The sequence below is a fragment of the Pseudovirgaria hyperparasitica genome (genome assembly GCF_010093815.1).
Source record: "Pseudovirgaria hyperparasitica strain CBS 121739 unplaced genomic scaffold EJ05scaffold_2, whole genome shotgun sequence".
Taxonomy (NCBI): Eukaryota; Fungi; Ascomycota; class Dothideomycetes; order Acrospermales; family Acrospermaceae; genus Pseudovirgaria; species Pseudovirgaria hyperparasitica.
In genome coordinates this window covers 2,193,939-2,215,965 of record NW_022985550.1, presented here as the reverse complement: position 1 = coordinate 2,215,965, position 22,027 = coordinate 2,193,939, and the positions used below count along the sequence as shown (strand labels likewise).

Here is a 22,027-nt window from a genome sequence, read left to right as displayed (position 1 = left end):
CGTCTTGTGTAGGTGGCTGCTGCTACTTTAGCCGTTTTACTGCTAAGGTTCACCTGGGGATCTTCAATCTCGCGTTCGTATTCGCTTTATGTGCTTATTGACCTGTGCTAGAGCCTAGAGGCATCACCCACATATGAATGTTAGTGAACTGGGGAAATGATTATCAGTGGGGCAAGGTCTTAGCTTTGTTGTCAGTGCTTAATGATTACCTTTTGAGGTAAGGACTAGACCTGAATCGGCGCTAGCGGCAGGTCTGATTGATATAAACGATATAAACGCTGAAAACAGACCATCACGCCCTTTGAGGGTCTGAATAAGGGGGTCTGAGCAAGCTTTTTAGGGTATCCCTTGCAATACAGTAACATGTTATAAACATCGCGTAGCCTACTTTTTCATACTATAGTTCTCTACTTCTATCTAGTAGATCTTAGCTCTCCCTCGGTCCTTCGGATAGTATCCGAGTATATTTACTAATGTACCATCTTACGTGAGATGGCCGCCCGAACTAACTTCTGTAGGGCAAAGTCACACGGTTTCAATTGGCCGCGTTATTTCCGAACCAAGTCGATGAGGCTAAAATAGGCGGGCCTCTTAACATTAATTGTGATTGGTTCACAAATTCATGCACATGAGTGAGTTTGTTCGCCCACTATGGTATCCGGCGTAAAATTTGTCGGTGGGTCAAGATCGATCTTAGCTTTGTACTGTGCAGTCAGTACTTTGTTGTTGTTCACAGATTACTAGTCGTATATAGGTGACGATCGCGACTAAGTAGGGATAAGAATCCTTGTTTCGAAAAGGAGTTTCTGCTACGCTACATATCGTAGCACACAATCCAGGGCTCTCCTCATACGCGGATCTCGCACTTCACACTCACCCTTGAAGACACCTTCGGGTGTCGCCCAGGAGGGTTTTGGGTGCCACACCGGGGCTGTGCCTACTGCCTACGCAAGGATAAGAAACCTTCCTCAGTGGAAAGAACATTCTTTCGCATAACAAGGACATTCTCAGCCATCAATGCTAACTAAATAGAGTAGTGTTTGCGCCTCCACAGGTTCTTGTTGTAGTCAGGAAAAATCGTCCATCAGATACATTAACCTTGACACTAACTAAAGTTCAAGCAGCATTCGCTCCTAATTGACGCTTAAGCCTAACATATCCTAGAAACTATACTAAGGACACACAGACGGCAGAAGTCCCATGAAAACTCCCCATACTGCCCTACAAGATCACGACTGGGCATCACAGATCACCAGCCAACGCATGGATCCCAACTCAACGCGCGCCTTGGCCGAGGTCAACACTATACCATATATGTGCCACAAGGCAACCATCTTGCTAGATCATCGCCAATCGGAAGAGAACTATGACTGTTATCATCCTGAATACCGCGTGGACACAGTTTATTCGCAATGATACCTGTTGTCGCACCATACTAATTTGCGTCACTCGAGACTAGTGAGATGTTTGTCTACTCTGACCATCTCAGATCATTTTCCGTAGGATCTATTGTGTCTACTTGTCTATTTATGTTAACTAATAGTCCTCTCTTGAGCACTCTTTCGACCTTTGCTGCGCTATACTCAGACACCTAATCACACGGTCATGATGATGGAAAGCCAACTACTTACTTGCGTCGGTGACTACGTGCCCATCATCTCGACCATCACTTTTATTTGTTCAGCGTTTATCCTGTCCTTACGTCTGCTCACCAAAAATCCACTTTCACAGATTCCGCTGATTGGAGAGGAGATTGGTAATGCAAAGGCACGACGGGACTACTATCTTGCGCATGGCAAGGAACTCTATCTCAGGGGGTGTAAGAAATGCAAGTCCTTCACAGGCTTCCGAATCACCACGGCCGATGGTACCGAGGATAGATTGGTCATATCTCCACGATATCTCGATGAGCTGAGGAAACTTCCCGACAGTGTTCTCAGCTTTGAGGGTGCTCTTGAGGAGTCTATGGAGAAGAGGTTCACCAAGGTTCCGGCTTTCCATTCCATGGTCGTCACTCCTCATGTCATCAAGGCCGATCTGACACCAGCTCTTGTACGCATCAATCCTGTTCTTTTTGACGAAGTAAACTCCCTGGTGAGAAAAGAGATTGGTGATAATGCAGGTTGGACGCCTGTGAATATTCATCAGAAGCTCCTTAGAATCGTGGCTATTGCTTCTGGACGAATATTTGTCGGACCCGAACTCTGCTATAACGAGGACTATATTGAGTCAGCCATTAAATATACGATCGAGCTCATGGATGCTCATCGCAAGGTCAAGGGCCTAAGTCCATGGCTTAAGAGGCTCAAAGGGAACTTCCTCCCAGAGGTCAAGACCCTCCGCAAGAGGGAAGAAAATTTCAACAACCTCATTGCCCCAGTTCTTAAACAACGCCGCTGCCTCGCTGCCTCCGGCGAAGTCCTCCCTGACGACGTTCTGTCCTGGCTGATCACAAAAGCCGACAAGCATGGCACGTCGTCGACTGAAGATATTGCTTACATTCAGCTCGGTATGACATTCGCCGCAATACACACCACCACCATGACCAGTACCAATGTCTTTTATGACCTCGCCGCGCACCCTGAGTACATTACTCCTCTAAGAGAAGAAATCCGCACTGTGCTCGCCGAACACAATGGCGTCCTCACTGTTGCTGCGCTTCAACAACTCCGTAAGATGGACTCCTTCATTAAGGAGAGCATGCGCTTCCACCTGGGCAGTGCTGTCTCCATGAGACGGAAAGTCATGGCACCCTTCACGCTCTCAAACGGCCAGTTCATCCCTGCCGGCACCATGATAGAGGTGGCCGGTCACGCAATATCTCGCGATCCCGAGCTCTATCCGGAGCCAGAAAAGTTCAAGCCATTCCGATTTGCGGAACTGCGCGACTCGGGGGCTGAGGGTGCATCAAGGTATCAATTCGTCAGCGTCACGAAGGACTTAATGACATTCGGTTTCGGTCGTCACGCCTGCGTTGGCCGGTTTTTTGCTGCCAATGAGATTAAGGTAAGGCTCTGATGCCACGGTGGAGATTAACAGCTAATACATACAAGATGATCGTAGCACAGACGTTGCAGAAGTATGATATGAAGATGCCGGAAGGGCAGACGGAGCGGTTCCCAAATCTTGAATTCGGAGTGCATTCAATGGCAGACCCGACGAGGGAGTTGTCTTTCAAAAATGTGGAGGTTTAGTGAATATAGACTATACTGAGCACATGTTGATGAGTACCTTGTACCTTTATTCTTTCAAGTTTGACATTCTAGGCTTTAAGGGTGAACTGAAATATTAATCGCACAATTTGTTCGGCAAGGAAAGAACTTTTTCATCATCATTTTACTATTGTGATGTGACGTGACAAAGCTCGTGGATGATTGTTGGAACTTTTGTCCAAAAAATGTAACAGTTTAAGTTGACTGACGGAACCAATTAATCTAGCGCGTCTCTCTCTCCATACTGGTAGTAGATAATCAAAGCTGAATAACGGTTGAGTAAGTGGAAAACCATGCATAACACACGGTTTGTGCCTCAGTAATCTATGCCTGACGCCTGCCTGATTTCTGCCTGGTTTCTTATCGATAGGACACCAAAATTCATGGCCTAGAATTCTACAAACCTTTCATGCTGCGCATCGTTTTACCAACATTCGACTATATAACGGCTGACGGTGATATTCATAACACAATGAGTATCGCTTTTACAGCTGCCGGTGAACAACCGCACACGAGCAGAGCCATGATGCACGATACTGACGCCGAAGTCGAAAGACGACGAGAAGCTGAAGCCCGCCAAAAGTACGGCCGTGGCCAGAGAGTGCGAACAAAAAGCATTAGGGACAAAAAACTGCGTGAGACTCTAAAACGTGTAGAGGAGAAGAATAAGAAGGCCATACTGGCAGCAAGAGATGCAGAGATCCTGCAGGAGCACGATGCTGGATTCTTGGAGCCCGAAGGCGAGATAGAAAGAACGTACAAAGTCAAGCAAGATGAAATACAACGAAGCGTATCCACGGAGACAGGAAAGAAGGGATTCAAGCTCGATTTACCTATGGGTCCGTATCTTGCGGAGTACACTCGAAACGGAAAAGAATTGCTTCTTGCTAGCAAAACTGGTCATGTTGCGACAATGGAATGGAGGAATGGCAGATTGGGCTGCGAAATCAACCTTAAAGAAATGGTTCGAGATGTTAAATGGCTACACAATAATCAGTCGTTCGCTGTTTCACAGAAAGACTGCGTCTACATATATGACCGTCAAGGCGTTGAAATCCATAAGCTCAAAAAGCAACATGAGGTCTCACACATGGAATTCTTGCCGTATCATTTTTTACTTTGCACTACGGTACGTCAGAATCAACCCATCCGGTAACCTCGTGTTTATAATAACAACTGCAGAATCCGAAGGGTCATCTGAAGTATGTTGACACTTCTATCGGTCATATCGTCTCTGAGATCTCTACCCACCTCGGACCTACCACTGCAATGTGCCAAAATCCTTGGAATGCGATTCTACACATGGGCCATGGCAAAGGCCAGATAACACTTTGGTCACCGAACTCCTCAACGGCTCTTGCGAGGATACAGGCACACCGTAGTAGCAGTCCCATTAATACTGTGGCTGTCGATCGCGCCGGAAAATACATGGTATCTGGGGCTCAAGACGGAACTCTGAGCGTGTGGGACATTCGAAACTACAAGAGACCAGTCGACAGCGACTATTTCACACATAGGCCAGCTTCGAGTGTAGCTATTAGTGACAAAGGGCTTGTAGCCGTTGGATGGGGCACTCAGGTATCAATATGGCGGGACATTTTTGGCAAGATGAAGATTAAAAACCCATATATGAGTTGGGGTGGTGAAGGTCAGAGCGTATCCCGCATCAGGTGGTGTCCATTCGAGGATATTCTCGGAATAGGTCATTCTGCAGGCTTCAGCAGCGCCATTGTTCCCGGTGCCGGCGAGCCAAACTTTGACGCCTTAGAGGTAAACCCTTACGAAAACGTTAAGCAACGGCAGGAAACAGAAGTCAGATCTCTCCTCAATAAGTTACAACCTGAGATGATCTCACTAGAACCCGACTTCATCGGAAACCTGGATCTGGCATCAGCAGAACAGCGCGCCCGTGAAAGAGACTTGGATCGCAAACCAGATGATATAGTAGCGAAACTGACGAAGAAGGCTCGAGGAAGGAATTCTGCATTGAAAAAGCATATGCGCAAGAAGGGCCAGCAGAACGTAATCACTTACGACAAGTTGCGACTGCAAGATGCAATACAGGCAAATAATGCAAAGGCAAAGGAGAATAAGGAAAGAGAGCTGGAGAGATATGGTCCAGCACTCGCTAAATTTGCCACGAACGGCAAATGAACATGGGCATACCCAGGGTAATTGGTTTGTAGAAAGATGCCTGATTTTCAGCAAAGGTTTCAGGCAAAGTGCAGAGTCAAGATTGTTGTGAGGAATGAGTTTAAGGCTTGCGCTCCCCAGGAATGTAGGTTGGCATGCAGAATACTAGAGTGAGCCTAAAACTGGCAGTCGCATCGGGCTGCTTCAGGCTCGTCGTGAGCACTTGACACCAGAGCTGGGCAAATTACACGCACTAGGCATCGTACCACTCGTCATGCTCTAGAAGGATTGTTGTATTTGTGCAAGAGCAGCCCCAGGGGACTTGAAGGAAAAGTTAAATCCTCATGTTGGTATTCGTCATGGATATCTTCCTATACCTACGTAGGACTTATGATACCCATGCCTAAATACAGGATGGAAGATCTATCCAATCGCCTTGACATGGTTAGTAACGAGGCACGTCCAATCTGCAGTATTATAGAAGATCGTATTCCCGTCATCAGATGTTTTGCCACTGGAGATGGTATCTCCGAAGTCCCAAAATAGATCACCAGCTATGCCGGTAGTGGCGAGAGACGTGTTTTGCCATTTGCCTTCCACCGAGCATTTATCAGATGCAAGGGTTATGCCGTCTGGAATGTGTCAGTTGCGGCATTACCAGCAAATCACTTCACGTACATTCTTCAAAGAGGCACGGCTTTCCGGCTGCCTGGCAAGCAACTGCGTGGGTAGTAATCCATGAGTTGCCCCATTCGTTTGTTGTACCCCCTAGAAGGCGATTAGACTAAGTACCGAGGTGTGTCTCTGGTAATCGTAGACTTACAGGATGAAGGGTATAAGTGGAAAGTTCCAAAGTCAAGGGTTGAGATACCTAGGTTCTTGATCCAGTCTACACCTTCGCTGTAGGTGTAGGGATAGCTACCGTCGCCGGGGAGACCGAAACCCTCTGCATGAAGTAAGTATCCTAGCCATGATCTAAGCCAAGTGACGTTTTGTTACTCACCGTCTCCAAGTGTGACCAGATGATTGCTATCGAGCGACTTGATGTATTGACTGGTGGATGTCGCCCAGTCGTAGATTACGGATCTGACATGATCAGCCTGAGCAATGCTCATTCCGTTATAGATCACGTACGTATCGCATCCATTGCACCTGGGCTCGTTTCCTAGCTCCCAGGCAAATATGGCTGTAGATGTAATATACCGTGATACCACAGCCTTAATATATGCCTTGTACTGACCTTGTGCTGCTGTATTCGTGTACCAACTAGTCTTCGACCCTCCATATGCGTTGACATATGCGTTGATGCCGCCATAATCATTCCAATTATTGACGAAATTGATAATGAGCTTCATGCCCCGAGCCTCGGCTGCTTTGACGACGTAGTCCAAACGCTGGAGGCCGTTGGCTCCAGTGTTGATAGTTGCGGTACCGGCAGAGAGGTATTGGAAATAGACCGTGTCGGAGCCTGGAATGGTGTTGACATCGTTGAAACCCCAGATACGAAGAATTCTTAAGCCGGAGGTGATCATATGGTCGAGAACAAGATCCACATCAGCGTTGTTGGTGAGGAACGCAATCCAGTATGAGTTAGTTCCAGCAAAGTACTTTGTCACACCATCAATGGTAAATTTGAGGCCTTTGGTCTTAACGTAAGTGCCCGGGACTGGTGTCTTGGTAGATGACGAGCTTGGCAACGCCGATGTGACTGTATTTGTATGAGAGGTTTTCGTGGTGATAAGAGTCGTTACTGGGGCTGGTTACCATTAGGTTCGGCCTGATACCGTCTTGATATGATACGTACCTGCTCCTGGTACACATTGACTATACCACTGATTCTGATACTGGCAGAAATAGCCGGACACGCATGCTATTGAGCCACTATATCCTTGTCCTAGACTCGACATCAGTCAATTGTGATCTATGAGCGAGTCCACGAGTACCTCTAACCTCCGCACTTGCCATATTCCTCTACTTGAGCATATACGATCACTACCGCTGCTACGATGCTCAAAACGAGGACAAACTTCATAGTGATTTTTCAGAGATATTCAGATACCTGCCATGAAATATTACAAGCCAAACATCGAGGCATTATAAAAAGTCCTACGGAGATAAATTCCCCGTGCAATATAGCACAACCCCAGAGTTAAGTCGCACAAAGTGAAAGGAGGTTCTTGTCATACCACCACACAATAAGGCCCACAGGCCGCATAGTCCCCTTCTAATATATGCTATGAAGACGTGGGAGAACTTCAGCCAATACAAAAGCTCGTAATTACCAACAGCACGAATGCCCTAGAATATTCTCATCTGAAGGAATAAGCGGCTTGAGTTGCCGGAACGCCAGAGTAAATAGTATTAGTTCTCAATGAATTTAGATTAAAGAAAGACGCCAAGTCAATATACTGTGGAGTGATAGCGCCCACGTGATACGGGTGGCGATAGAGGTAAGAAGGCCTCTGTAATAGGGTGTCTACGGGTCGATGGTAGGTAGTCATTGACATCTATATTATTGGGTTTGGCAACGGGCATCGTGGTCATCATTCTAGCAAACGGCCCTAGAGGACAGTGAGCAAAATATTCTACGCTGTGAAGATAACAGAGAAGGTCAATGTATAGACTATTGCCTTTTGGCTACCATTTGAGTTACACGTGGTCATTCGAGACTTAGCCGAGCATCAGCGTGACCAGTCTAATAATTATCAGACAGTACCATTCAACTTATGTGATCTGCATCCCCCCATATTCATGAAAGCATAATACCGACCTACTTTTTTCCAAGGCAAACAATTCAACAAAGCCCAGGCCTAGCATGTCAGCCCAAAATGAACCAGAGCAGAGGACAGCAGAAGCCAGGGCAGCTGTTACTGCCTCGCTGAACTCTATCGGCACGTCGCTGGATTCGAAGATGAAGACACGCGCAAGTGATCTTCATGCAAACGCGGCAGGGATATCCAAGCAGGAGACAGAATTGGCTAAGCAGACTACGGCGCTGGCCAAAGAGAGGCTTCAATGGCAGAAATTGGCGGACACGTCGACTAAGAAGCTCAATGAAATCGGCGACACCCAGAACTGGGCAGAGACAATTGAGAGAGATCTATTGGTCATTGAAGAGACACTGCGCTTGGTGGAGGGCAAAGTTGTTGAAGATTCAGCGAGCGGCACCAACGATTTTTAAAGGTTGATGGAATGCAATGATGCGTTGACAGGAATGGGAGGAAGATGTGTTGCTAGCTTGTTTAAGAGTGTTTTTTTGAGGACTGCTTGCTTTGCTATGAATGGTTGACTAGACCGGTGCTCATGAAGTCATAGCTGCTTCAGGTCCGTGACAGCGCTGCCTGACAATCAATCTGCGCGGTACTGGAGGGGCAGAAGGAGAAACGTGTGTATGAAAGTGATTGTTTGTTAAGACTGTCGGCAACAACATCAGGTATATGCACGCTAAGAGCATTCGCGCACAGCTCACCTCGTGATCCATCCTCGCTATGCCGCTATGTGCCTTGGTGAATGCGTGCCCAAGCGGAGCGGCAAATATTCGGGCGCAGCGACCTGTTTGACGCGATTGACGAACGCTGCTTTGTATCAAAGTCACACTCTCATCTCTCCCTCGAACAAATCCTATACAGCTCTGACGTACCCAAAATCGACATTTGCAGTAACTGCACTACTGTGAACTCGTTACACTTCATCTCCGCCCCTCCGATCAGGCATAGTTTCTGAATCGACGACCTGCACTCGTCTGCTCAGTAAAACTACTGTCACCGTCATATATTCACGAAGACATCCACTTCACCCCACAGAGACGAAAATTGAACCTCACAGGGCCGTAGCATAGACACCCTGTTCCGTCCTCCCGCTGTATACTTCTTCGCATCGGACTCCCGATCTTCATCGCTGTCCTTGTTTCAACAGTTACCCGCTATCCAAACGCAGCGTTGACTCGCCGAGCTTGATAACACATGACAGTCTCCAGCTGTCTAGGCAGAGCAAGAGGACCACACTCATATACGCTCAAGTGAATCTGGGACGACCACAATCGGCAGCTGTCCAAGCTTCAAGGTGCAGGAAGGCCTGCCTTCCGGGGTGAGCTGTAGCCATGGTGAAAATTAATAAGTCTGCCTTGCCACGCCATGAGGTCACACTGGTGAGTTTGTCTGTCAGACGAACCATGTATCTACATTCTAACTTTAGTGCCTAGTCACCAGCTGTGTCGGAGTTTGCGAAAGCCACCGCTTCGATACCACTATACCAATTACCAAAACACCTAGCCTCTTTCCCACGCGGCTGGCCCTTCCCCAGAGGCGACCTCTACCACTGGATACCAGCACTAAATCGTTTCGATCAAATACTCGAAGTTTTCAATAGTGAGTATGGCCTCACAAGAGGCCCTCAAACCGAGTGCTTCGGACGACGTCTGCTATTGAAAGGCGAAGGAGCAGAGTACAGTCCATCAGCCTCGTTACCAGACAAGGACACTCTCGATGAGAATGGATTTTCTGAAGATGGCGACCATGAACTTATCGAAAGTGTGCTGGTCTTTACCAGATTGCTTCTTGACAATTGTGGAAACCGTAATCTTTACGCAAGTAGCATCCACCTCAATTACCTGCTCAACACAACCTCACTTTCACTGCTGAAAGTCACGCTTCATCTATCTTTACGACTTGCGCAGCGCTACTATGCGTCCAGGCAAAGAATGCCGTCGACATCATCGCATGCCATCTTACTTTCGAGTCACTACGCCATAAGTCTGGACAATATGCATAGATTAGCTTCGGCATTTGCCAAGCCTACGGGCTCTATTCCTTCTGCTAGCAAAGGCAAAGAGAAGCCGGCCAACAAATCCGACGATGATACACGCCCGAAATGGGCTACTGGTGATCTAGTTGGCCTTACAACAGAGGAGGAGGGCGACAAACGCGCAACTGTTCGACTCACATTTTACGACACCAACACGAGACCTTCGCATGCAGAAGAGGTTATTCCTGAATTCTTGCAAACCCCTGTGACACCGACACCGGCACGACGAAGCTCGAACCTGAGTCAGCAGCAATATCCGCCTGCGAGCCCTGAAACAGACATTACAACCAAGCTAGATTCAGACCGCTCGACAGGGCCAAAGGTTCTCGAGATTTCAGCCGCTAAGCTTCAATCTGCATCGATTCATGATCTCGTGAAAGAGTCGGTCAAAGATATTCCTGAGGACTACCAGTACGAAACACTGCATCGCATACGCGTCGCATCTGCTATGTCATCAACTAGATCTGCGCGGGAAGATATTGTTGCTGTCCGCCTACTCGCCATAGCTAATCTTGCCTACGTATTCTCCGAAAACATATTTCATTCTAAGATCTCACAACCTGACTATGATGAGCCACGTCGGTTTCAGCTACCATATCAATTAGCCGAACTAGTCCAACCTCAACGCAACTCAAGGATGCAAGTCTCGACAGCATTGCAATCTTGTGCTATCATAACATTGGAATCTTTGACAAAACACAAGAATCGGTCTGGTGACGTGGTTGCCGCTCTGAGCGTCAATGTAAACCATGGAGTCTTGTTTTATGTGGTGCGGAAGGTTGTGACAGAACTCGCGAATGACGACACATCGGATGAAGCGCAGGAAGAATATCGGGATTCGATATTTGACCTCCTGAATAGCTTGCCAATGTGTCAGCCGCGAACTGGCGAAACCTTAATCTCAGCTGGTTTGTTGGAAGTTCTGGTCGAAATACTAAACTTCCGCACAAGAAAGGCCGAGTGGAACTATCCAAGGGTTCTGGGATTTCTTGATTCATTCTTGTTTAGTATCAGGGATGCGTTCCAATCATTTGTCAATGCAAAGGGCTTGGATAGCATTGCTGACCTTACTTCTTTCCAAGTTGACTCCGCTTATTCCAACGTCAAAGAGGGCAAAACTATGCCTTCCAAGTATAAGACACAGCTTACGGACTACGAAATTCAGTGGCATCAGCAGCAGAATCTCCGCTGGCTTGTAAAGTTAACAAATCGTATGTTGACTCATGCAAATGCCAATTTCGAACGACTCCTTCGAAACCTTATGGACTCACCGCAACTGCTTCGAGCTCTGCGCACAGTACTTGAGAACGCCAAGATCTTTGGTTCAACAGTATGGAGTACTGCTGTCGCCATCCTGACGAACTTCCTCCATAACGAGCCGACAAGTTATGCCGTCGTTGCCGAGGCAGGATTGTGTCACGCGTTCTTAGAAGCAGTCATCTCAAGATCTCTACCCCAAGCCAGCTTTTCTGAAATGACCTCTTCCTCTGATCCGGCGCCCAACGAAGAGGGAGCTTCATCGACCCGTGTGCAGATTGTAATGCCAGATGCCGGTCTATTAAATCGAATCAACCATCCAGCCAGCGAACCATTGGCTCCTGGCATCCTTCCATCTGCAGACGCCATGTCCCAAATCCCTCCCGGGTTTGGAGCGATTTGCCTGAACGAGGCAGGTATGAAGCTGTTCAAACACTCTCGCGCAATGGAAAGTTTCTTTGAGGTGTTTGAGAGCCCGGTGCATGTAAAGGCCATGGAACAAGAGCAAGATATGGCAGGGACCCTTGGCTCGTCGTTCGACGAATTGGTGCGACATCACCCCAATTTGAAGTCGGAAATCGTGGGTGCCATTTCAGTAATGATTGGGCGTGTTGGCAAGCTCTGCTTCGCAAGGGCGTCTGAATTAGGCGCAGGTGCTAAGCTATGGCTTGAAGATGATATCGGGCGGCTTCACGTTGCTGGAGGGCGGGAAGCACTACAAGGCGATAGTCAGCTGCACAATAAGGGCCAACCGCAAGCAGCTCCTACCTCAGGCTCTGTCGATGATGATCTTGATATGCATGATGCAGAGCCTCTCGATGGTCAATCAACGACAGGAAGCGCCGCTATCGATCAAGTCCTTGAATGTGAAGATGCAAAAGATACACCTTCCACCACTCAGTACATAGGTGCAGTCTGCAGGTTTCTTACCGGATTCTTTTCCAATTCGAACTCGATCTTCGCATTCGCAGAAGGGGATGGTATCGAATTGCTTATAGATTTTGCAATTATGCCATCGTTGCCTTATAATGTCTCAGACGACGCATGGGCAAATTCATTAGAGGATCTCTGTCGTGTGCTTCAGCCCTTAATCGAGCAGAAGCCGCACTTGGTACTACCCCAGCTCATCAGCAGAGCTCAGCGTGCAGTCGACGTCCTGAAGCCTCTGATAGATCATGCTGAAGATACGGCATTTTTCAGTCCCTTCACCACCAGCAAAATAAGCATTCCGCGGACTGAGATTGGGCATCTTGACAGAACTGTAGATGGGACAAAATACGTAAAAGCTCTTGTCTCTGTACAAACACTGTGTGCGATAATGAGCTATGCGTTCCAGAATCAGTTCTTCAGTCAGAGGTCCAACCACAACATCTTCAGTCAAGTCAACCTTGCGGATCTATATTCTAGGCTCATTTACAGTCTCGGCAGACTGCATCGTAGTTGCGTTTGGGAGGAAGTTCTACTCCAAAGGAACATGCCTCGGGAATGGGAAAGTTCCACGCGAGTGAAGGGCAGTGGCATGAACTCGGAAGAGCTCGACAGCTTGCTTGACATGGGACGATTGCCACCGGCAGATCTCGCGTCACCAGCCACTACCAACAGAGACCCTGTTGCTCGCGCTACGGGTAACGAACAGGAGTCAGCTGTGTCCAGCGTTGTCAAGGAATCAGCAACGGCTAGATTCAAGAACACCCGCACACTCCGCTTTCTTCTTTGTCGCGTGCCTACGGCCATAACTCCCTTTCTGCAGTCTCTCGGTAAGTTGCTTCTATTCCGTCGTAGCAGTAAGGATTACCATAAGCAATGTGCCTATGTCGTTGCCGATCAGATCGCCAAAGCTACCATTGACCAACTATTGTTCGCGCCTCCAAAAAACTCAATCTCTGCGAAGGATCGCTATCCCTACTGGATTACGATTCTGACATCAATATCCCGAGTCATGTTGGATGACTCCATGGAACGAGGATTTCCGCAGACGATAACTTTGATACTGGTTTGCTTCAAAAACCAAGGTGGCTTCGAGGCTCTCCAACATATCCTCGAGTCATTCATCAATGAAGCAAGTACGATAGTGACGCGACCACTTCCTGACGGTTCTAGCTTGTCAAGTGAAGAACAAGGTCTATTGGACCTATCCTTTGGTGGGATTCGAATCATACTTAACTTCTACGCGCAAATAATCAATTCGAAGATTGTTGGCGAAGCGGTGCAGACTGCCGCTCTCGCCCAACCTGACCGAGAGAAGACTCAGGACTATTTTTCGATCGGACAATTTATTGTTGAGCTCCGGTTAACTGTCATGCGTCCCGTAATGCAACTTTGGAAGGCTGAACTGATGGAAAAGTGCACAATACCTATCGTCAAGAGCCTCGTTGATACATTGAAGATCGTATTGGAAGCCGAGGGGGAAAGTAACGCCTTCAAACGTTCAGACAGCCCACTTCCCCGAGCCAATCCGACCCTTCGACCTTGGAAGATGCGTAGTGATGACGGCATGAAGAAATTGACTGATCTCCCAAATGTTGACGAGTCCCTTGCCCGAGAGGCTCTCTATCGGTGCAACGATAATGTGGCAGCGGCAATAGAGTATTGCAAAGCTTTCCTAAGGAGTTCTCGACCAACGAGGAACGATATCCCTCGATATGAGAACAAAATGACACAAGCAACTCAGAGGAGTGCGGGTATCCCAGCAGCTACTAATTTTACTACCATGCAAGTGCCCGAAAGCACAGCGATAGGGCCGTCGGAGATGGATCAATCTATAATCATGGAAGATGTTGCAGCGCTGGCGCCTGGCGAAGCCGAAGCCTCCCACGCACGTACGGACAATGCTGGTGGAAGCAGCTCCTCAAGCTATTCCGGCCCATCCTACTTCGAGAAATTCACTGTAGTCGAAGCTCGCTCCAAGATGATAACAATCGACGATCTTAATGATCAACGCAATGAGCTTCGATCAATACTGATTGATCGTTCCCTGGAAGTACTCAATGCCCACGAGGCCATCACGTTCGATCTGTCTGATTTGATTAGCGCGGCGGTCACGAAGGCACAAGATCCTGTATCTTTACGCCGTGAGATTGGACAGACTCTTGTCCAGTCTCTAATATCTTTCCAAGTCGACGATGACCTGCGGCCTAACGCAAAGCAAATCGCGGCCTCTGCTCATCTTCTTGGACTTACGTTGCAAGACAAGCCTTTCTACGATGCGACTCTGGAACAATTACAGGATAATTTCGAAGCACTGCTAAGCTTTGTCAAGATTTTTCCTAGCCAAGGGAAAGAAGACTCTTCTCCTTGGATAGGACCTGTCCTTCTGGTGTTAGAGATGCTCCTCTCCGATGATGCACGGCCACCGCAGATTCAATGGACACCGCCAAGCGGCGAAGAGTCATCTTTTGACATATCAACTGTCGCAGCACCCACAGTCATTGTTCGGAAAGACCAGAAGATTGCTCTGTTTAAGGCAATCACTGAACTATTACCGTACGTTGGGAAAGACGAAGTGTTGGCCCTTGCTATTTCGCGCATTCTTGTCATTCTAACTCGCCAGCGTGAGATTGCCACTCTTCTCAGTCAAAAGAAGAATATCCAGCGCCTGTTCCTAATGGTCAGACAACTCTCTGGCATCACAAATGAAAAGCTTCAGAGTGCTTTTCTAGTTATACTGCGCCACATGGTAGAGGACGATGAAACTATTCGACAAATCATGAGAAGCGAGATTCAAAGTCTATTTGAGACCCGAGAAGGTCGTCAGAAAGATACAACAGGCTACACAAGGCATCTATATCACCTGGCCATTAGGAACCCTGACATCTTTGTTGAAGTTACAAACGAAAAGCTTATGCTTCCACGCTGGGAGCCAAGCCAAAGGCCTCAAAGTCTTGCCCTCAAGCCTGCTCAAAAATCAAATACCGAACCGAGTACCAAACATGGCGTGGAAGCCGTATCCACAACAGTCGCTATCGAGAACGAGAGGAGCTCAATTACCGAAGGCAAAAAGCCAGAGAAGCAAGAGAGGACGAAAACGCAAGAGCTTCGCTGCCCTGTGGTGGAGACTCCTGATGGGGTGATACACTACCTACTGTGCGAATTACTTGCATACAAAGACGTAGAAGACAAGCCAACTGCAACTACCTCTAATAATTCGGCCGAAAGTTCTACAGCCGCAGTTATCGGCAGGAGCAGCAATGAAGGGGACTCCCAGAACTCTACACCGAGCCTTATGGAAGCGAAGAAACCTGAAAAGCAAGACTTCAAGGCTGAACAACATCCTTTCTTCATATACCGATGCTTTATTCTCCAATGCTTGACGGAGCTCTTATCATCATACAATCGTGCAAAGGTCGAGTTCATCAATTTTTCCAGAAAGGCAGACCCCCACGCGAGCACACCCTCGAAGCCGCGGTCTGGGATTTTGAACTACCTGTTGAACAGCCTTGTCCCAGTCGCTTCTTTGAGTCATGCAGAGGATACCGCAAATCGTAAACAAGCAGCAACATCGAACTGGGCTATGTTGGCTATAGTAGGTCTTTGTGCCAAGACTGAGGAGAAATACGCAAGCATGACGGATGGAGTCAATGACGCAGATGAAGATATGGAACTCCTCTACGTACGGCGATTCGTACTAGAACATGCACTGAAATCGTTCAGAGATGCGACGGCTTCGCTAGAACCTCTCGACTCCAAATATGCTCGACTGATGGTGCTCGCCGAGCTATTCAACCGTATGATCAATGGTAAATTGATCACGGATCCCAACAATCCGGCACACGTCAACAGCCGTCAAATGTCTTCTCAAAAGCAGCTGTCCAAAATCATGTATGAGAAGAATTTTGTCGTCTCACTTACGGGCGCCATCGCGGAAATCGACCTCAATTACCCTAACGCAGAAAGGGCAGTCAGACATATTTTGAAAACCCTGAGAACGCTCACATCTACTGGTGTGGAGGTCAGTACGGCTCCAGCATCAATGACAAACGTAGTAGAATTTGAGGACGATGACATTGCGAGCACTTCGTCCTCATTGTCGGATGTCGATGGACGCGAGGCAACTCCGGACCTGTTTAGGAACTCGACTTTGGGTCTGCTAGATCCGACTCGTCAGGATGAATATGAGTCAGAATCTGAGGACGGTGAAGAAGATGAGGACGACGAAATGGACGATGGTTACTATGAGGATGAGATGGAATTTGAAGATGATAATCCACATGGAAATGAAGATGCCATCAGCGACGACGAAGACGAAATTGATGGAGTAGGGCCGATTGAGGGACTTTCTGGAGACGTTGCTGAAGTCGAACTTACAATTGACGATGGCGATTCGGATATGGACGATGATGAAGATGAAGATGACGACGATAGTGGCGACGACGAAGAAGAAGAAGAAGATGATGATGATGAAGACATGGACGATATCATGAATCACGTGGAAATCATAGCGGAAGAGGATGATGGATCGAGTGGGGAATCTGGTGAGGAAGACGGATGGGAGAATGAAGACAATGGAGAGGATTATCCTGGCCAGGATGACATGGAAGATGACGCACATGTTGTCCTTCCACCGCTAGACAACCTCATGAATCTCAATGATACTGCGGATGGCCTTGTGCAAACATTCCGCGAAAGAGGGAACCAAGCCACGTACGTTATAGAGGACGAAATGGTCGAAGAAGACGATGAGGTAGACGACGTGGACGAAGAGGACGCAGAAGCAGAAGTGGACTATGAGGAAGGCGATGACTTCTTGTATGGCGATCACTATGATGATGACGAGGAGGAGGAAGGTGGCGCATGGCGATGGGACGATCCACCACCACCAATGCGCGCTCATCACCTCCACGGGCATCATCACCACGGACATACTCACGCACATCGCTTACACCCATGGATGGGGTCTGACAGAGGTCTTCTTGCTTACCGATCTCACCGTCCCGGTACTAACAGAAATCCGGATGATGGGACCAACCCTCTCTTGCAACGCTCCGGTCGGACACCTGCTGCCCCACAAGTCGGAGCTATCCGACACATGGCCATGCAGGACTTTTTCCACAGCATAGATCCTCTCCAATCCGGTCGATTCATGGCAGGGGACGGTCCAGTCTCTTTCATAAGTAACCTGATCAACGCAATCGGCAGTGGTGGCCCAACAGTGACAACTCACAATGGCAATATCCACCTCTCTTTTGGAACCCGCGTGGATCAACTACCTCCTCTTCCCGGCACCTATGAAAGCTCTTTGAGACGTGACCTCCGTAGAGCTCACGATGTCTCTGGCTCGCGCGGTTCACGCGAAAGTCCCAACGATGCAGTAGCTTTCGTGGCTACTGACACAAAGACACGATGGGTAGACGAGGCACGCATCCTCTATGGTGCAACCGCTGCGGATGTAAGCCAGCGTTTGATCAATTCCATCCTCAGACTGCTAGTTCCGCCAGCAATGGAGGCTGCCAAGCAAAAGGCGAAAGAGCTTGCTGAGAGACAGGCACGGAAGGCAAAAGAAGATGCTGAGGCCAGAGAGAAAGCAGAGAAGGAACGTGCTGAACGGGAGGCTAAAGAGCAAAAGGAACGTGAGGAGAAAGAAGCAGCTGAAGCAGAAGCTCGCGCACGCGAACAAGCCGAAGTTGGGCAAGATCTCGCGAACGAAAACGAAGTATCTAACGCTATGGAAGGTGTCGAGGTGGCTGAGGAGGCTGACGATGCTGACATTGCCAACGAAGTACAGGGCGCTGAGTCCGAGTCTCAGGCCCGAGTTACAACGACCATCCGAGGGCGAGAAATTGATATCACGAATCTTGGCATCGACATGGAATACTTAGAGGCGTTACCAGACGAGTTACGAGAGGAAGTGCTCATGCAGCGTGTCGCTGAGCAGCGATCAGAAGCTGTAGCTGCTGGCGAAGCTCCAACAGACATAAGTCCAGAGTTTCTCGAGGCGCTGCCCGCCGATATCCGCGAAGAAATCCTCCAGCAAGAAGCTCAAGATCGACGTCGCCGTGAGCGTGAAGAGGCACGTCGACGTGGGAACGCTGGTGGAGCAGCCCCTCCACCTCGCGCGGAAGAAATGGACCCAGCCAGTTTTCTGGCTTCCCTTGATCCTGGCTTACGGCAAGCCGTGCTCATGGATCAGGACGAAGAAATGTTAGGGCACCTACCTGCTCATATCGCAGCGGAAGCTAGGGCCCTGGGTGGAGATCGACATTTGAACCAGTTCAACGGCGTACACCGTGCGGAGAGACCCCGAATACTTAATCTCTCTATCGGCGAAGAAAGCCAGAAGAAAGCAAAACCTCGACCAGCAGCTCAAATGTTAGACAAGGCAGGTATTGCGACCCTGCTCCGTCTCATGTTTATTCCACAGGAGAAACGCTATCTGAACGAGACCTTGAAAAACGTTTGTCAAAACCGCCAGAATCGAGCCGAAGTAATTAGTATTTTACTGTCAATTCTACAAGATGGGAGTGCCGATGTCAACGCAGTGGAACGAAGCTTTGCTCAATTGACAATACGCGCGAAACAACCGACACTTCAAAAAACACCTCAGCCTAAGCGGTCTATATCTGGATACACTTCTTCGCATTCCGAGTTGTCGCCCCTGATGGTGGTGCAACAATGTTTGACTACCTTATCATTCCTGGCTGAGAAGGATAGTCACATCCCTTCGTTCTTCCTATCGGAGCACGAAACAACAGCTGCTTCGCTGAAAACCAAAACACCCCGGAAAGGGAAGAATAAAGAAAACAAAGTCAGCCGTTTTCCATTGAACGCCCTTCTTAGTTTGCTGGATCGTAAAGTTATCATCGAAAGTTCGATTGTCATGGAGCAATTGGCGGCGCTGCTTTCAAAGATAACTGTACCATTGCAGGTACTGGTCAAGAAAGAACAAGGGAAAGTCGAGCAAGCGCTGGGTCAAGTGACCAATGAGGGAGTTCCTGCCACACCTAGCGCCGTAACGGCGTCAGCTATCGATGCAACTGGTCTGTCGATATCAAACTCCGCCGGTACATCTACCACAGTCGATGTATCTATGGCTGCAACTGCGGAAGCCTCTACGACTGGTATGGCTTCTACAACTACCCAGGCAGAAAGTAACAAGCCCGAAGAGTCTTTGCATGAGACCTTGAAGAAGCCGAAAGCTCTGACGGCACCTGAAGTGCCGGACTACAATCTTCGTCTCGTAGTTAACATTTTGGCTGCTCGAGAATGCAGCAGCAAAACGTTTCGCGACACCTTGTCGGTGATTAGCTACTTGTCTGCAATTCCAGGCGCAAAAGAGGTCTTCGGTCAAGAGTTGATAAGTCAGTCTCAAGACCTTGGCCAGTCGATTCTCAATGATCTTGCAGAGCTTGTTATACAGATATCGACGGCCCGTACCGGGACTGATGTGCAAGGTTTGGCGCTCGCCAACTTCTCCCCTGCGAGTTCTGACCAGGCAAAACTGCTTCGTGTATTGACTGCTCTCGACTACTTGTTTGATCCCAAACGTGCAGATGCGCAAGATAAACATTCAGCCAAATCAAGTGCAGGTCTCTCAATTGCACAAAAAGAAGACATATTAACCAGACTCTACGAGAATCCGACCTTCGCTTCACTCTGGGGCAAACTAAGCGAGTGCCTTGCGGCCATCCGCCAGCGTGAGAACATGTTCAACGTAGCTACGATCCTGCTACCTCTTATAGAGATACTAATGATAGTTTGCAAAAATACGTCTTTGAAGGATTCTCATGCTGCGAAGAGCCACCAGAAAGAGTTCACGCTGTCTAGTCCGCCACCGGAGAGCCGCATGGAGAATCTTTTCTTCGCTTTCACGGAGGATCATCGCAAGATCCTCAACGATTTGGTTCGTCACAATCCGAAACTCATGAGCGGCTCCTTCTCCCTACTGGTAAGGAACTCGAAGGTTCTCGAGTTCGACAACAAACGCAACTACTTCAGCCGACGCCTCCACAGCCGTACTGAGACCCGCCAACCCCACCAGCCTCTACAACTGTCTGTTCGACGTGATCAAGTGTTCCTTGACTCATTCAGGTCGTTATACTTCAAGTCGGCTGATGAGATGAAGTATGGAAAATTGAACATTAGGTTTCATGGAGAGGAGGGTGTTGATGCTGGTGGTGTGACACGCGAATGGTTTCAAGTCCTCGCGAGACAAATGTTTGATGCAAACTACGCACTATTTGTCCCTGTTGCATCTGATCGCACTACCTTCCATCCAAACCGCTTGAGTAGCGTCAACTCGGAGCACCTCACTTTCTTTAAATTCATCGGTCGTATCATCGGCAAAGCCCTCTATGAGGGCCGCGTGCTCGACTGCCACTTCAGTAGAGCTGTGTACAAGCGTATCCTTGGCAAGCCTGTCAGCATCAAAGATATGGAAAGCCTCGACGTAGAATACTACAAGTCACTCCTCTGGATGTTGGAGAACGACATCACTGACATCATAACCGAAACATTCTCCACCGAGACGGACGACTTTGGCGATGCTCAAACGATTGATTTGATTGAGAATGGGCGCAATATCTCTGTGACAGAAGAAAACAAGCACGAATACGTACGCCTCGTGGTGGAGTACAAACTCACCGGGTCTGTTCAGGAGCAATTGGAAAGCTTTCTTAAAGGATTCCATGACATCATTCCAGCCGAGCTCATATCAATATTCAACGAACAGGAACTTGAATTGCTTATATCTGGTTTGCCCGATATCGACGTCGATGACTGGAAAAACAATACCGATTACCACAGCTACACGGCGGCAGCTCCTCAAGTACAGTGGTTTTGGCGAGCAGTACGATCCTTTGACAAAGAGGAGCGTGCGAAGCTATTGCAGTTTGTCACGGGAACCAGCAAAGTTCCGTTGAACGGGTTCAAGGAGCTCGAAGGAATGAACGGATTCAACAAGTTCAACATCCACCGGGACCCAGGCAACAAAGACAGGCTGCCCAGCTCCCACACTTGTTTCAATCGTAAGTAGCATCTTCTCATCATGCTGAACGCTAGTAGCATTGCTAACATGACCGTAGAACTCGATCTACCAGAATATATCAGCTACGAGAAACTTCGCGAACAGCTTTACACAGCCATGACAGCCGGAAGCGAATACTTTGGCTTCGCATAGACACACAAGCAGCGCTCACAGGGCACCATCAACATGCAGCATTCCATGGCGCTTCAGGTTGTGAGAGGTATATGAGTGACAACGACGGACAGTGTTACAATGGTGGGATTTCTTCTCTGCGTTGGCTTGAAGTAGCGGCACTTAGCATGTTGTACTTGTAATGAGGAAGGAAGTTTAAGGACAGACGGAAGGCAAGCTAGCCGGCAGCGTGGGCAGCAACGAAGCGAAGTGCAGGTCGTTTACTAGATGCTCACACAAGGCGATTGGTTTGCATGGTCGTCTGCCCATACACACACATATACAACAAGGCTGTATATAAACATAGTACAATGCAGTATGCCAAGCCAAGCAACAGTTCACCGTACTGTGCTGTGTTCTAATTATAAAGAGTCCAGGGCCTTGAACAACGCGATATGACGCCGAGGACTCGATGCAGATGCCCGGCGAATGAAATAGTAGCCATCAGCAGCGTTTCAACTGCGCCTCAGTACAACAGCATCGAAACGGGTCC

At 48.4% G+C, this 22,027-nt stretch overlaps 6 protein-coding genes across 6 annotated transcripts; 4 read left to right on the top strand and 2 right to left on the bottom strand.

The window, feature by feature from the left end:
* Positions 1-1,558: 1,558 nt before the first annotated feature.
* EJ05DRAFT_535540 (cytochrome P450) lies at positions 1,559-3,194 on the top strand (the record flags this gene model as incomplete). Its single annotated transcript, XM_033749259.1, has 2 exons — positions 1,559-3,006; positions 3,054-3,194. Exons 1-2 carry the CDS (start codon positions 1,606-1,608, stop codon positions 3,192-3,194), a joined length of 1,542 nt encoding a protein of 513 aa, XP_033604761.1. The 5' UTR covers positions 1,559-1,605.
* Positions 3,195-3,738: 544 nt separating this feature from the next.
* On the top strand, positions 3,739-5,366 carry EJ05DRAFT_434454 (putative small nucleolar ribonucleoprotein complex subunit; the record flags this gene model as incomplete). Its single annotated transcript, XM_033741661.1, has 2 exons — positions 3,739-4,341; positions 4,395-5,366. 2 exons carry the CDS (start codon positions 3,739-3,741, stop codon positions 5,364-5,366), a joined length of 1,575 nt encoding a protein of 524 aa, XP_033604760.1.
* A 201-nt stretch (positions 5,367-5,567) lies between these two features.
* EJ05DRAFT_204858 (putative mannan endo-1,4-beta-mannosidase F) lies at positions 5,568-7,662 on the bottom strand. The gene is made up of 7 exons (XM_033739774.1): positions 7,296-7,662; positions 7,150-7,239; positions 6,480-7,095; positions 6,349-6,431; positions 6,169-6,291; positions 6,024-6,113; positions 5,568-5,977 (listed from the first exon to the last, which is right to left on the bottom strand). The coding sequence occupies exons 1-7, from the start codon at positions 7,375-7,377 to the stop codon at positions 5,769-5,771; spliced, it is 1,293 nt and encodes a 430-aa protein (XP_033604759.1). The 5' UTR covers positions 7,378-7,662; the 3' UTR covers positions 5,568-5,768.
* A 353-nt stretch (positions 7,663-8,015) lies between these two features.
* EJ05DRAFT_204819 (uncharacterized protein) lies at positions 8,016-8,586 on the top strand. The gene has a single exon (XM_033739773.1). It carries the CDS (start codon positions 8,161-8,163, stop codon positions 8,524-8,526), a length of 366 nt encoding a protein of 121 aa, XP_033604758.1. The 5' UTR covers positions 8,016-8,160; the 3' UTR covers positions 8,527-8,586.
* On the bottom strand, positions 8,587-8,860 carry EJ05DRAFT_204818 (uncharacterized protein). The gene has a single exon (XM_033739772.1). It carries the CDS (start codon positions 8,824-8,826, stop codon positions 8,647-8,649), a length of 180 nt encoding a protein of 59 aa, XP_033604757.1. The 5' UTR covers positions 8,827-8,860; the 3' UTR covers positions 8,587-8,646.
* A 396-nt stretch (positions 8,861-9,256) lies between these two features.
* Positions 9,257-21,884, top strand: EJ05DRAFT_204624 (uncharacterized protein). Its single transcript, XM_033739771.1, has 3 exons — positions 9,257-9,492; positions 9,547-21,364; positions 21,422-21,884. The coding sequence occupies exons 1-3, from the start codon at positions 9,445-9,447 to the stop codon at positions 21,514-21,516; spliced, it is 11,961 nt and encodes a 3,986-aa protein (XP_033604756.1). The 5' UTR covers positions 9,257-9,444; the 3' UTR covers positions 21,517-21,884.
* The last annotated feature ends 143 nt before the right edge of the window (positions 21,885-22,027 follow it).

Coding starts and splice junctions, on each gene's coding strand:
- EJ05DRAFT_204818 (XM_033739772.1), bottom strand. CDS start 8,826: ATGGATCACGAGGTGAGCTGTGCGCGAATGCTCTTAGCGTGCATATAC.
- EJ05DRAFT_204858 (XM_033739774.1), bottom strand. CDS start 7,377: ATGAAGTTTGTCCTCGTTTTGAGCATCGTAGCAGCGGTAGTGATCGTA. Junction 7,240..7,295: donor GGAATATGGCAAGTGCGGAG/GTTAGAGGTACT, acceptor TGTCGAGTCTAG/GACAAGGATATAGTGGCTCA. Junction 6,114..6,168: donor CCACTTATACCCTTCATCCT/GTAAGTCTACGA, acceptor ATCGCCTTCTAG/GGGGTACAACAAACGAATGG.
- EJ05DRAFT_204819 (XM_033739773.1), top strand. CDS start 8,161: ATGTCAGCCCAAAATGAACCAGAGCAGAGGACAGCAGAAGCCAGGGCA.
- EJ05DRAFT_204624 (XM_033739771.1), top strand. CDS start 9,445: ATGGTGAAAATTAATAAGTCTGCCTTGCCACGCCATGAGGTCACACTG. Junction 9,493..9,546: donor CACGCCATGAGGTCACACTG/GTGAGTTTGTCT, acceptor TTTAGTGCCTAG/TCACCAGCTGTGTCGGAGTT. Junction 21,365..21,421: donor CTCCCACACTTGTTTCAATC/GTAAGTAGCATC, acceptor ACATGACCGTAG/AACTCGATCTACCAGAATAT.